The sequence below is a fragment of the Notamacropus eugenii genome, chromosome 3, assembly GCF_028372415.1.
Source record: "Notamacropus eugenii isolate mMacEug1 chromosome 3, mMacEug1.pri_v2, whole genome shotgun sequence".
Taxonomy (NCBI): domain Eukaryota; kingdom Metazoa; phylum Chordata; class Mammalia; order Diprotodontia; family Macropodidae; genus Notamacropus; species Notamacropus eugenii.
This window is the reverse complement of record NC_092874.1, coordinates 361,909,895-361,925,657: the sequence shown is the minus strand read 5'-3', so window position 1 is coordinate 361,925,657 and position 15,763 is coordinate 361,909,895. Positions and strand designations below refer to the sequence as shown.

Sequence of the window (15,763 nt, the reverse complement as noted above, 5' to 3'; positions counted from 1 at the left end):
CAGCCATCACCACAGCATGCATATGTGGAATCATCAGTTACAACAAAAGGAGTTTTGACTGTTTCAGATAACTTCACTTACCTTGGTAGTGTACTTTCCAGATATGTGCACTTTGACAATGAGGTTGATGCATGCATTGCTTGAGCTAGCTCTGTGTTGGGGAGGCTCCAAAGAAAAGTATGAGAGACAAGAGGCATTAGACTGACTACCAAAGTGAAGGTCTACAGAGCTGTTGTGCTGACCTCCGTATTGTATTCCTGTGAAACATGTACAGTCTATCAACGCCATGGGAGAAAACTGAATTACTTCCTTTTGAACTGTCTTAAGAAGATTCTGACAGGATAAGGTGCCAGACACTGAAGTCCTTGCTTAAGCTGAACTGCCAGTCTTTCAAACTATGCTTCAGAGAGCACAACTCCCATTGATTGGCCACATTCAAACGCAAAATGTATGCATGTCCAGGAGACTATTTTGTGCAGCAGGTGATCAGATGGTGTTCAGAAGAAGCGGGAAGGACACTCAAGGTCTCTCTCAAGAACTTTGGATTTGACTGTGCAACATGGGAGCCACTGGCACAAGACCACTCAGCATGGGGTGCCCACATCAGAAAGGGTGATGTGCTCTATGACTAAAGCAGAATTGAGACTGCACAAAGGAGGTGCAAATTTGGAGTGTCCACCTCAAAAATTTATGTGGACTATCTGTGCCCAATATGTGGTAGAGCATTCAGAGCTCCTGTCGGTCTGATCATCCACAGTCTGACACACTGAAAGGTTACCTCATCATGGTGATGTCATTTGGGTCCTCTTCCAGAAAGAAGGACAGCAACCAACCAACTCCTTGAGTAATACACAGTATCATGGGTTCTTCAGGTATTTCCATAATAATGGTGGCAATAATGGTAACTCACATCATATAGCACTCACTGTTTATAGATTTGATTCTTAAGTTGTTAAGGTGGTTGCCATCATTGTTGTGACATCTAGGACGTGTAGTGAGTAGAGCTGATCAGGAAGACCTCAGTTCAAATTTGGCCTCAGATACTGACTTCCTATGTGACTGGGGGCAAGTCACTTGACCTTGTTTCCTTCAGTTTCCTCTTCTGCAAAATGGGCTGGAGTAGGAAATAGCAAAGCACTCCAGTACCTTTGCCAAAAAAATCCAAAAATGTGCTCATGAAAGTTGGGGCACAACTGTGTGTGTTTGTCCTTCATTGCCAAAAAAGGCCATGCCATGGGAGAAATGATGACATGACTTGCACTTGACTTTGTTTTGAGTGAGGGAGGTCTGTGCAGGTCACCTGTCTCACTTCTCCAGAGCCATCTGAATCCAGTGACCAGATATTCATCAGGATGACTGGAGATGACCCAGGATGAGGCAGTTGGGGTTAAGTGATTTACCCAAGGTCACACAGCTAGTGAGTGTCAAGTGTCTGAGGTGTGATTTGAACTCAGGTCTTCCTGACTCCTGCACTGGGGCTCTATCCACTGCACCACCTAACTGCCCCTGGACACAACTGAAAGTTAAGCTGAACTATGCAATGGGATCCTGAGTCCTTCAGCCCAATTAACAAGCAAGTACTTCTTTAGGAGCTTTGGTATCTTAGTCTGTAAGGAGAGCTGCAATGACTTTATCTTTTATAAATAATTCTTATTTTGGGGAATTTGGAGAGGTCATGAGGATCAGAGAAAATATTTATAGCCTACTATCCTGCTGATTCCTGTGTGGCTTAGAAGTCTTCCTTAATGATCACTTCATTCTCAAATTTGATGGACACTTTTCAGTTCTTAGCCTCCTTGATAATTCTACAATATCTGATACTGCTGACCAAGTTTTCCTCTGGGATGCATTCTCCCCTCTGCATTTTTGTGACACTGACCTCCCTTGCTTCTACATCTAATTTGTTGACTGCTCCTATATTGTCTCCTTTGCTGGATTATCAGCACTATCCCCACAGCTATGGGGGCCTCCACATCCTGTCCTTGGCCCTTCTTTTCACTCTCTATATTCTCTGACTTGGACATCTCACTGGTTCCCATGAGTTTAATTATCCTGTATTTGCTGATGATTCTTAGCTTGTACATATATGTGTATGTATATGTATATGTATATGTATATGTATATGTATATGTATATGTATGTATATATGTGTATATATATATCTCCAACCTTAGGCTGTATTCTGAGTTCCATCAACAGCCTATTGGACATTTTGTATTGGATGTTCCAGTCATCTCAAACTCATCATTTTTGAAACAGAACTCATTGCCTCATGTGCCCTCCTTCCAAGCTTTCCTATTTTTGTTGAGGACACCAACTCAAGCCAACAAGCATTTATTAAGCAATTCCTATGTGCTAGGCACTTTGATACAAGTCTTCCCAGATTCCTTTGTTTTTGCGGCAAATAGTTCTCTTTCATTAAACTTCCTATGAGAGGATATAGAGGGGTGGTTAAGTTCCCCCACCCTGGACTATCTAGTGACCACTTTCACAGCACTACTAGAGCAAAGGAATGAACTAGGCTTCCTTGATGTGGAGTTCCCATCTGCCTTTTCTACCCTGAGATCCGTTTCCTGAATAGGTGATCAAATATTGATCTTGACATATACTTATATAGGTTGGGAGGTAACTTTGTGAGTCAGAGAGGTCCAGAAGTCCTGAATCCATCTGATGCACCAGGGGAAGTTTATGCTGACACATAAAAATCTGTGACCAGAAAATGACCACAGACAAGAAGAGAAGTAATACTGGTTGGACAGTAGACATGGACTTTAAGGAGACAGTCCAGAGCCTAGGTGAAATGTAACAATGTTTATTAGGCAGTCCCACCATAGGCCCCATAGCCACCTGATAAGGTTTAAGTGTCAGTTTCCAGGAGGAGTATAATTACACTTATCAGTTATTCCTGTGTACTGTTTAAGTGTTTTGGATATTTTGAGTATTTTGGGTTTAATATTTCTTTTGTATGTAGGAAATAAATACCTGTCCCATTCTTGATTTATACTGTAACCTGAGCACCTTTCTACTTCTCTATCCGGAGAGGCCTTAGGAATAATTGAAAGTCAAAGCATTAAACATTTTTTACTCAGGAGAGGTATGTAATTCACTGAATAGTGTGAGGGAAGAGAATCTACCTCTCTAATTACAGTCCAGACTTTCCCAGGACAACACCATTCAGAGAATGTGTGGATCTGGAGTAAATGTGTTCTTTCATGGAAAGAGACTGGCTGCAGTGGCCCATCTTCTTGGGCTCGAATGTGGTTCCTATAGTTAGTCCTATTTGTATGACCTTGAGTGAAGTCATTGGCCTCTCTGAATTTTCTTATCTCTAAAATGCAGCAGGGTGCATTAGACTTTTCAGCTGTTTGTGGAAAATGTTAAGAGAAAGGCAAGAGTCACAATTGATTTCTTTCCAATTCTAACAGACTTCTTGCACTTTCCATTTTTTGTTGCCTTTAGCTATTTATACTTTTATTACTTCTGCCCTTTGAAGTGATCTACTTGGCATGTGTTTGGTTCCCATCCCCCAGCTTTTGAGTGTGCCTGCATGTGTCTAGGCTGTCTGCTAGTTTCTGGCCATTACCTAAAAGTAAAGCAACCAAAGGTCAAATCCATGAGATGGATGTTCTGTCTGGGGTGTGAAAGAATCAGTAAAAGAAAAAATGTTGATTTACATAATGAGGCACTCCTGACATAAGACATAAGCTGAAGATAACAACTAGGTTATGCAATAAGTGAAAAGAAACCAGGATCAGAATGGGAGGAAAACACGGACATAGACAATGGCAAGTCCTTACACACTGTCCAAGTGACAGGATTACTGAGTGCAGCCAAATAAACTAAAATGCTGATCTTCCTGAGCTGTTTTTAGTTCTTAAGGAAGTAATCACATCACTAATAAAACCTAGTCTTCCCTGTGTCCTTAGTTTGCCTCAGATATGACAGGGGGCTCCCATTAGTTTTTCAAACCTCCATTTTCTTCTCCAGAAAGTGAAGACAATAACACCTGCCCTTTCTTCTTTATGGGATATTTGAGAGGAAAGCACTGAATTATTGTTAAGGAACTGAGACACAGTTTTAAATATGTTTTAAAGGAATATTGTGGTACTTAAGACTTGAGATAAGGGAGATCAATTAGGAGGCTACTGGCACTAATTCAGGTGAGAAGTGTTAAGGTCCTGCATTTGGTGAATGGACCAGTAGTGAAGTCTATCTGTACTTCAAGCAGCTATCTACTGGGTGTCTGAGCAGCCTTTTAAGGATCCTGTGACTCATCTCCTGGTGTGAGGAAGGGGTTAGACAAGGTGCCCTAAATATTGTGGTTACCCAAGGCTGACCTGGTTACCGGGGAATGTGGGGAATCCCACAATGTGGTTCGAAACAGAAAAAAAATGTACATAATGTACAAAAAACATCTGCAAAGATGATTCCACTCACCATCGGCACATGAAACGTGTTCACACTTATAGACAACACAAAATCCAGTAGACCTCAAAAGTGAACTGCTTAATGTACTGTCTTAAAGGATACTGTTTGTTTAGTGACAGTGTAATTTTGTTGTTTTTGTTTACTTGTTATTAGGTGCTATGGTTTCATTGCTGGTGTAGAAATTCTCTTGATTGAAAATGTATAAAAAAATGGATTTTTTCACATTTCTTTTTAAAATATTGAGTTCCAAATTCTTTTCCTTCCTCCAGTCCCTTCCCACCATTCAGAAGGCAAGCAGTAATATGATGCCTATTATCATTTGGAAGATATGCAAAACATTTCTATATTTGGCATGTTTCAAGAAAAGCAATAAAAAAAAGTGAAAAGCAATATGCTTCAGTCTGTCCTCAGAGCTTCTCAGTTCCCTCTATGAAGCTGGATAACATTTTTCATCTTGAAGCCTTTGTAACTGTCTTGGATCATAGCATTGGACACAGTAGCTAAGTTTTTCACAGGTGATCATAGTTACAATGTTACTTATATTCTGTACAATGTTTGTCTGCTTCTGCTCACTTTACTTTGTATCAGTTCGTATAGGTCTTCCTAGGTTTTTCTGAAACCACAACCCTCTCCCCCACCTTGTCATTTCTTATAGTACAATCATACTTTATCACAATCATACCATTACTTGTTCAGCCATTCCTCAACTGATGGCCATTCCCTAACTTTCCAACTCTTTGCCACCATGAAAAGAGGCACGATAAGCATTTTCATGCCTATAGGCCCTTTTCCTTTTGCTTTGATCTCTTTAAGATACAGACCTAGTGGTGGTATTGCTGGGTCAAACACAGTTTAATAGTTCTTTGGGCATAGTTCCAAATTGTTCTCCAGAATAATTAGACCAGTTCACAACTCTACCAATAGTGCATTAGTGGACCTATTTTTCCATATCTCCACCAGCTTCATCCTTTTTCTTTTTTATCATGTTTGCCAATCTAATAGATCTGAGGTGACACCTCACAGTTGTATGGTTTTTCATTTCTCTGATCAATAGTGATTTAGAGTATTTTTTTAAATGACTATTGATTGATTTCTTCTGAAAACTTCCTCTTCAAATACGTAGACTTAGCAATTTGGCTCAGTCCCTTTATATCTGAAAAATGAGATTTTTAATCAGAGAAACTTGTACTAGATCCTTCTTCCCACCCAGTTTCTTGCTTTGTTTCTAATTTTGGCTGCGTTTGTTTTGTTTGTTCAAAAGGTTTTACATTTCATTTAATCAAAATTATCTACTTTACTTTTCATGATCTTCTTTATCACCTGTTTGTCATAAATTCTTCTATTACAATAGATCTCACAGGTAAAGTATTCCATGATCCCATTATTTGCTTATGGCATCACCCTTTATTTCTAAATCATGTACCCATTTTGACCTTATCTTTTTATGAAGTATGAAATGCTACTCTATAAGTAGTTCTTGCCAGACCGGTTTCCAGCTTTCCCAGCAATTTTGGTTAAAATCTTTTCAAACTGAATTCTTTTCCCAGAAAATTGGATATTTTGCTTTTTCAAAAATGTTCTAATGAGTATGATCATTTACTAGTGTGTATTGTGAACCTACTCTATTCCAGTGATCTACCACTCCATTTCTTAGCCAGTATCAGATTATTTTAATGATTACCACTTTATAATATACTTGGAGATCTGGATGCTATTTGGATGTGATAACTGCGAAGTTCTCTTGCAACAATAGCAGCTCGTCTTTCAGATCTACTGGATTTTGTGTTGTCTGTAAGTGTGCACATGTTCCATGGCTGATGTTGAGTGGAATCATCTTTGCAGATGTTATTGTATATTTTGAACATTTTTTTTTTGTTTCAACCAAAGAGTGGGATTGCCTGTCAGCTGTGGTAATCAGGCCAGGGTTGGGTAAGCAGACAATTTTTAGGGCAATTTTTCTAGCCCCATTCCTCACACCAAGTGGTGAGCAGTGTAATCCTTAAAAGGCTGTTCAGTAATTTTGAAAATTACAAAAAAGTAAAGTTGTCTACCTACTGAGATATCTCTGCATACTAATCCCTTTGCTGTATTCAAATGAGAGCTTATATGGTATTAAATACTTCAGATAATTAATATACACTTCGTTTGTTGTAGAAACCAAACTTTATTGCAATGCTTGGCTGCTTGTTTTTAGGAAACATTGACTTAATTAAGGAGCTGAAATGTTAAGAAAGCTAATTTCTTCTTCCTTCATTTCCTCATAATAACAGACATGGCCTCCCTTGATTTTAACTCAGATAAATTCCCAGGTGAACTAACTGTACTTCTTAATCTTAAAATACTGACTCAATCCTTAGAAATAGCTCTTCAGGGCCAACCTGGGGTGCTAACTTTACAAGGAAGGCTCTTCTCACTTCATCTCCTACTCAGAACTCCTCTGTGGCTATTCTAGTTGTGGCTCCAATCTGCTGAGTTATTCCAAGCAGTAGAAGCATCATTTTGTTTAAAGTCCATGAAGATTATTGGGAAAATACTTGATTACTTATTAATATTATTTGGAGATAACTTTATGTGAACTGAAATTTTCTAATTTCAAATCATAAGTCATGCTGACCTTAGAGACCAGAGGAGCCAGCATGCTTCTTTTGGGTCTGCCCAGCTAGGTCTTTGGGTCCCCCCAAAAAGCTTGTGTTTGGGGCTACCCAATAGCTTGTGTTTTATCTTCATCCGAATTTTCTTGAATGTTTCTACATACTTGCTGATATGCATCTCAGGCAACCTACATATATGCAGGCCACTCATCCTGCATCCTTGTCTGAACTCCTTATAATATGAAATTTAACAGAGATTCAAGGGAGAGAGTCATACCTTTTCTGGCTCTCTTCTCTATTGAACCAACTTAATAAAATTCTTCCTAAAAACACTTTTTATGCTTTGGGGCTTGTTTTTGACCAACAAGATCTCCTAGAGCAACTGACAAAGAACAGTTCTGGCATATTATTTTTCCTTTAACATCCAGTTTCTATGCCTCAACCTCCAGCAAACTGCTTTTCACCCTCTCATCTAAAGGTGATCTCTCCCCTATAATATCGTATTGGACCACCTGCTTTTGGCCCTCTATCTTTGTGCCTTGATTTCATCTTCTGTTGGATCACATGTATTTGGGTACATGTTGCATAGTCCCATGAGAAGGGAGATTCTTTATTTTTGAGTGCTTAATGTCCATTAGGAAATACAGTGAAATCTATGGACTCATCAGAATAAATTATTTTTTGGCATTGAGGAGGATGTTAAATTATAATTAGAGTTTAGAGAAATTAAATGTGTAATGTTTTTCTTATCCAAATTCAAAAATCTCTTGAAATTTATCTACAGACCCTAAGGATCTTAGGTGAAGAAACCCTACATGAAACTATTATCTTTCTGAGGGAAGTAACTGGACAATTCTTCCTCACTGTGTTACCAGCATCTCCTTCATTGCCTTGTATATAGTAAATGCTTAATAAATGTTGCTTGAATTGAATTTTTCCACCGAATCTGTTATCCATTCCTTTGGGAACATCTAGTGAGCTTTTCAGTGAGAGTTTCTTTAGTAAAAATAATGAAACAAAAACTTTTTTAAAAATTAGATTTAATATAAAAATAGGATATTATTAATACCACACAAATACATACTCATCTCAATGAACAATAACGAGCAGCATAAATATATATCAGTTATAAATATTATATAAACATAAAATATTAATATTATATAATAAATATCAGTCTCAATCATACCATTACAACTGTTTTGCCACTGAGTACAGATGAAACTATTCTGTACTGTTAGACCCTACATTTTTATGAATGACAACTTAAATTATTTTGAAAACAATCCAGCGAGTGGCACTTAGGTGGCACAGTTGATAGCCTGGAAGTCAAGAGGACTTGAGTTCAAATCTAGCCTCAGATACTTGACAGTTGCTGGCTGTGTCACCCTAAGTTGATCACTTAACTCCAATTGCCTCTCAGGAAAAACAACATAAAAACAATACACTGAATTCAGATGTATTTCAGATGATACAGAAAGGACTGTACGTTTTAACTATCGTATGCTGGAAACAGGAAATTGGTCAAGGAGCTGAAGTGTTTGGAGAGGCCATTTCTTCATCCTCAGTCCCTAAGTTTTCTTGTGAGTTTGCTCATGAACAGAAAAATCTTCCTCATCTCTACTCTTACAATTTCCCAGGCACAGTGGCTGTACTCTTTATCTTGTAGGTATTTACTTATCCCTTGGAAGTAATTCTTCAGGGCCAGTCTGGGATGCTCACTTTCCAAGGAAGGCTCTTCCCACTCTACATCCTGCCTAACACACCTCTCCAGCTGTTCTAGCTGCTGATCCAGTCCACTGAGCAGTTGTATGAACTGGGTCTGATTCCAAGCAGCAGGAGTGGCATTCAGGTTGAAGATGGAGAAGATCTGCTGGAGCATGTCATGAACAATGACTGTGCCATTTTCCCTCTGGAGTTGGCAGCCTTCCATGATTTCCTTTGGGAAGTTGAAATTGGCCCTGTCCTTCCAACATGGCCCCAAGGAAAATGTGCTCATTTGGTGCAGAAGGGAGAAGTCTTCCAGAAGGGCCTGAGTCAGGTCACAGCCCAGGGAGCCCAGGATGCTGGAGCAGAGCAGCATCAGGGAAACTGGCAACAAGGTCCAGGAGATCATGGTGACACTGAAGATAGTTTGAGTTTGGCTGGGCTGGGAGACCAGTGAGCCTTTGTCTCAGCTTCTTGGGTTATCTGGCCTCTAATCCACTGTCTCTTAAATAGTATTAAGTGCAGTTGTCATTTCTTAGCATGGAATTTCCCAGCACTTTCTACTTTCTTTTACATACTTTCCACATTGGTTTTAGAAGATGCCATAAAAAAATCATCATTGGATTTATTTGTAAAAAGGCCCCTAAATTCAGCACTAGATCTATTCTGGCAATCTTGTATCTCCCCAGCATCTAGCACAGGGTGGTGAAAGTGTGGTCAGTTATAGAATCTCATCAGCATTACCTATGGAATTACTCCTTCCACCTGCCTGTCCTTTTCCTCCCTATTGAACCCACCAAACTTCAGGTCCTCATCCACCTTTGCCCATCGTGTCCTGATAATTGCAATAATAACAATAATTTATATGTGTGCAACAATTTAAGGTTTACAAAACACTTCTGCAAACTCTTGTGAACACACAGGAAACTAATATTATTTTGATTTTATTGATGAAAACCCAAGATTCTCAGAGATTTAAGTGACTTATTACAAAATACTCAGGTGCTAAGTATTCTAACTCATTTTGGGTCCAAATCTGACTACTTTAGTCCCATCCTGCCATCTGCTACTTCCTTGTAGCTGTGTGTCTGCAGTGCTTTCCTCCATCTCTTTGCATCTGCATGTTCAGTGCCGAACTGTGACTTCCTCTATGATACCTTCTCTGTCTTCTTCCTTCCACCATGCCTTCCCTATAATAGAGAGTTCTGTGTGCGTATCTGAACCTGAGAACACACTATAATTGAATATTAGGTTTTTGAACTGAACTATTGAACTGAAATAATTTCCAAGATACTTGTCCCCTTCTGACATTCATATTCTGTGTTTCAATCCTATTGTTTGGGACAGAACAAAATTGGATCAAAAATAAGATAGGTATGACTATATCTTCACTTGACTCAAGGGTGACTTTTAATAATAAAAGTCAATAAGATTTTTTAATAATTTTTAATAAAAAATAATTTTTATTTTGTTTATATGGCAGAATAAAAGTGGGCAATTTCAGTCTCATAGATTTCCCTTTATGAGTTCTTAACATGGAAAACAGGGTGCTACAGCTGTTGTGGGGGATCTATTGAAGGTCTTTTTGGGGTAGCTTAGATTGTAGGGGAGGACAGATTTGACAATTTTTGTTGTCACTTAGAATCTACTTCATCTCTCTTGGTCGTACTCTTGGCTTGTGGTTTGTCTTGGCTCCAATCCACGTTCTCAGTTGGTGACATCATTGCATTGTACTGTACTGAGCTGAATTTCCATTTGTTCAGTAGGGAGAGCCGTTTTTCTGCTTCCATTTTCATCAATTTAATGTGCTTTCAATTTCCTTTTCATCTGTTTCATTACTTGAGCTTTTGAAGATTTTCTTTTTGGAGAGGGAACAAGTTGCCAGAGGAGAAAGTTACTTTTTCTGCTTTCATTTTTATCATGTTTACTGTGCATCCCCGTAGCCTCACCGGGTTTCAGTGATAGGAAGATTGTCTTTGTAGTTGGAGAGTCTGTGTCCAATCGTGTCTCTATCACTTCTTACCTGGGTGACCGTGGGAAAGTCACTTTACTTTTCTAAACCTCAGTTTCCTCATCTGTAAAATGAGGGTGTTGGAGTAGAAGGGCTCACAGGGACCTTTATAGCAATGTCTCCATAGCAATTGTTACGTGAGCTTTTAATGTTATGGAAGCCTAGGGGGCAACATGTAGGAGTAGGAAAAGACGTTCCAGATAATGAGGATGCAAAGATCTGACCCATGTCCAGAACCTTTAAAGTTTTCATACATTACCTTCCAAAATACAACCCACTTTTAGAACTAACATTTAATTACATGTTTTTATCACCTTTATTTATGAATATATAATTATATGCATACATACATATGTCTGTGTGTGTGTATTTGTCTGTTTCTGAAGGAAAAAAAAGTATTTCCTTCCTTCACCTCAGTGAACTATCCTTTGTATCAAAGGCATGTAGGTGGCACAATGGATAGAGTGCTAGGCCTGGAATCAGGAAGACCTGAGTTCAGATCTTTCCTCAGGCTCTTCAAAGCTACATAACCTTGGGCAAATTGCTTCTCCTGAATTTGCCTCATTCTTCATTTGTCACAGGAGCATCTTCCTCCCAGATGGTTGGAAGGATCAAAATGAAATTATATATCCAAATCCTTAGCCATGCCTGGTACATAGTAGATGCCATGTCAATGCTACCTATTATCATTATTTTATTATAAACAAAAAAGAGAAAAAGTTTACAAAGGTTAATCAAGAAATTAACTGATTCTGATTGGATTTGGAATATTCCATACTCACATTCCTCCTTTCTCAAAAAAGAAAAAAGGAAAAAAAATACGTATACATATATGTGTACATACATATGTATTACGAATTTTTAGGACAGGCAGAAATATAAATAAAAAAGGATAAAGTAAAGACAAAATAACATTTCATTGTGGAGACATTAGGGAATCACTGACATTTATTTATCAGGATACTGATATGGTCAGTGCTTGAGGAAAATGCATCGATGATATTAGGGCAAACTGGAGGCAGAGAAACTAATTAGGAATTTGCTGCAATAGTTTCTTCTAAAAGTAGCTGGATAAGTAGAGTGGAGACATATATGAGAGATATTGTGATGTTAGAAATGACATGATTTGGTAACTGAAGTGACATATGGCATGGGGGAAAGTGAGGTTTGGAGGTCAAGAATTAACGTCAAAATTTTGACCCTGATGGTGAAGTTTAGAAGAGGGATGTATTTACAGGATTTGAGAGAGGAGGAGATAAGGTAATCACAATTTATCCATTCTGGTCCACTTTTACTCATCAAAAAAAAATTGTTTGTTTTGGATTCCTAGCTTCTCAGTGAGGGAGGAAATAATGCAATCATAATATATCCATGCCAGTCCACTCTTTTTCACAGAAAGAAAGGAAAAAAGGAAATAAAGAAGGAAGGAAGGAAGAAAATTTTGTGTGTGCACTTCCTCACAAGTCATTGCATTAGACACTGAGGAGTGATTGCTGTAGCCAGGGAGTGATGGAAGTCAGGGGAGTCAGAGTTTGAAGATGCTTTCATAGCAGCAATGGGTGTCTTGGTCACATGAGTAAGCCCTGAGAAGCCAGTGCCCTGTGCATCCCAGGAAGGCCAGAGGTGAGAAAGAATAACCTGGGGGAATGTTTCAGGGTGTGATGTCATCTTGTTGGAGACAAGACCACCAGAATAGGGTGAAATTTAAAGAATCTTTCCACGCTCCAAATGATCACATGTTCCTTGCTGAAATAGTCAGTTCCCACCTAAAGTTTCTTATTCCATATGAGGCCAAAGTTCTACAAAAATCAGTCCTTATTTGATTGGAATCATGCTTCCATCTACTGGCTGAAGTTGTCATGAATTGCTTAGAGACTAGACAAATGTACTTGGCCTTTCAACAAACATCTAACTTCAGGGGGTAAATTTCCTGAATCAAGAACATTCACCATTTAATGGAAAAGATCTCATTTGTACGAGTCACTTAAGAGTGGTTCACCTCAACAGACCCTAGAAGTTTCTTTGTTTGTTTGTAACCCCCAAAGGTAAAACACTATGAAAATTTGTGCATCTAAGGATAATTCTAAGTGATTATTTCTCATTCTTTCTCACATTCTCAGGACCCAGTTCCCTCACATTGAACTTGCATTAAGATGGTGACTGACTGAAACGTTCTCATGACATTCTAAACTAGGGAATTTCATACAAGGAGTCAATACTTTTAAAAATTCTATTAGTACATTTCATATTACATGAAGGGTAGATAAATATCCCTGCAAGACTACAGATAGACTTACATGCATTACTTTGTTTTGCTTTGTTCTGTTTTTCCCATAAAATTATTTCTTTTCTCATTTTTTTTTTGTTGAGAAGAAAAAGAAATCACAGGGTTTGGGGAAAAAGCAACTCACAGATTCAGGTCAGAGTTGGTTGAATTGAGCTGAATTGAAGAAGAAATAATGATGTCTACAATCCTCAGCTCATAATTCTTGTGGATTTCTTCTGGAAAGATGTCTTCAGAAAGTAACTAAATGGCGCCAAATAGGCATTTTAACCCAGAGCTCCCAAGTGCCCATGTTGTTAACAGGGAGCTGTAGCAGGGTCCCCAGAGAGAGCACAGGTAGTGTGTGGACCATCCAGGTCACTGTGTTAATGATTCATTGAGAAGATGGAAGAGATTCCTGATGCAGGTCAGGCATAAGTGGAGCATAAAGCCAGAAGAGGAAGGCAGAGGTGACAATGGGTGAGGCTGGTGAGACACAAAACCAAGACACAGCATCTCCCCTGTGTGTGACCAAAGAGCTAGGAAAGTAAGTAGCCATTAATGGTCCGAATGCTTCACTACTAGTTTCCCTTCATGAGAGAGGGAAGATGGAGAGTGAGCAGAGGAGCCTATTCGCTGAAATGAAATTTGATCAGGAAAGAGAAAAATTCATAAAATCTAAAGCTAGGTTTTAAACTGAAAATTTATGAGGAAAAAAAATCTCCATATAATCCAAAACTGAGTGCTTTGAAAGGTAAACAGTATGACACAGACGGAAGAATATCAGTGAAGGAAATCCCCATCTATAACTTTCGCTTTATTATAACAACCCTTTCTTTTCATAGCATCTTGCACACATGATAGATCCCTAAGGGATAGATTCCATTTTAAACTAGTAAAAAGAAGGTTTGGGAAGGAGTAGGAGTGGTTAAGGAGGGGAGAGGGTTACCCATGACTAGAAGACCCCTGAAGGGAAGGACCTTGTCTTAGATTTTAATATATAGATATGCATTTAAAGCTCTCTGAAGCCAAATATGTCAGGGCAAATTCAGAAAGAACTTCCTCTGACTTTGCTTTCTAAATTCTTAGCTCTTCTTTCTTTTTCTGAAAACCCAAAGATAAAATGAAGAACTCCAGGAAAAGGAGAAACTTAAGGAGTAAGAAATTACTGAATTATTAAAAAGATGTAGAAGCATTGTGCCTAGTGCACAATACCTGCCAAAGTACTATTTTTCAACTTAGTGAAGAAATGAATTGAGTTGAAAAGACAAGGGAACACATAAGATTAAAAAATAATTTATTGTTCAAAGGTAAAAAAAAAAAAAAACAAACACCTTAAATAGATCTCTTGAATAAATAAACAAATAAATAAATAACTATTTGCAAAATAAACAAAACTGCAAAACTGTCCAGGTTTCATGTCAAGTCCAATATGTCGGATGGCACCTATTCCAAGCAGCAACAGTTGGTTTTAGGGACACCTGTAACATTTGTATGCACTGTCTAGTTTCTGAAGGGAAAACTCCAGATCCTTCAGTTTTTGAGACATTCTGTCCAATTATTGAGGAAGACAAAATTCCTCCTGATTTCCACCTGGACCCTCTTCCAGGCACAGCTGCTGTACTCTTTGCTTTTCAGATAGTTCATTATTCCTTAATAATAATTGTTGAGAGCCAAGGTGCTGTCTTCACTCCCCCAGATGCTATTGACCTGGTGCATCTCTTCTTCCAAAGCCATTTCCAGATGCACCATTTGCTGATAGATTCCACTGAGGAATGTCTCAGTGATGGTCTCATTCACACCAGGGCTGCCATTTTTGCTGCTAAAGAGGAGGAAGATATGCTGGAGCATCTCATGGATGACCATGGTGGCATTCTCCTTTTGGCAGTGCTTGGGCTGTACAATCTCCCGAGGGACCTTGAAGTCCATTCCCTCTCGAAGACATTTTGGATGAATTTCTCCAATCATTTCCTTCAGGAGACTCAAACTCCTGTGATTGGTTCTTCTTTGATGGAAGCGAAGTGAATCAAACTGGTCAGAAGAGACAGCAACAGAGAGGAGCAGGAGAAGGACCAGTTGTACCATGCTGCTATTGGCCATGGTGAATTTGTAAGGAGGTGGCTGTGTTGACTCTTCCAAGGTCTGCAGTGTGAATGGCTTTCCTCTATGGGTGTCAGCTATTTATTGAGAGATGCCATTCACATTTTTCTTGAACACAGTAATTTCCCACTTTTCATTTCTCATTTTTCCTTTTGTTATGTCATCTACATTTTTCTACTATGTTGCTGTTTTCTCTTAGGTGCTTAGCAAGAAATTGACCTGTGTGCTTTACACACATGTAGACCACAAAACAACAAGAGTTTCACTGCGCATTTAATAATAGAAAAGGAACTAATTGTCAGAATCAACTTTCTATCCTAAATTAAAGCCTATATGATAGAAAGACTTTCTAGAATATAGAGCAGTTCTTTTAGTAGAGCAAGGATAACTTTTGTCTTTGGCTTCTTCCATAAAATTATTGGTTTATAGCAATCTTCATTTTTATTCCTAATCAATTTGCAATTAACCCTTTCATCTCAAAACAATTTGATTAAAGAGGCAGCTGGATAATTGAATACTAGAACTGGAGCCAGGAAGACCTGACTTTAAATTTGGCCTCAGATACTTTCTGATGAGGTGACCCTTGGCAAGTCACTAAGCCTCTGTCTGCCTCAGTTTCTTCATCTGTAAAAGGAGGATAATAGTAACACTTACATGTGAGGA

At 38.6% G+C, this 15,763-nt stretch overlaps 1 protein-coding gene and 1 pseudogene across 1 annotated transcript; both read right to left on the bottom strand.

Annotated features, from left to right (window-relative positions):
- Nucleotides 1–8,583: 8,583 nt before the first annotated feature.
- Nucleotides 8,584–9,135, bottom strand: LOC140531665 (interferon tau-like). The gene has a single exon (XM_072650475.1). It carries the CDS (start codon nt 9,133–9,135, stop codon nt 8,584–8,586), a length of 552 nt encoding a protein of 183 aa, XP_072506576.1.
- Nucleotides 9,136–14,533: 5,398 nt separating this feature from the next.
- Nucleotides 14,534–15,124, bottom strand: LOC140531664 (interferon beta-like; annotated as a pseudogene).
- Between the last annotated feature and the right edge of the window lie 639 nt (nt 15,125–15,763).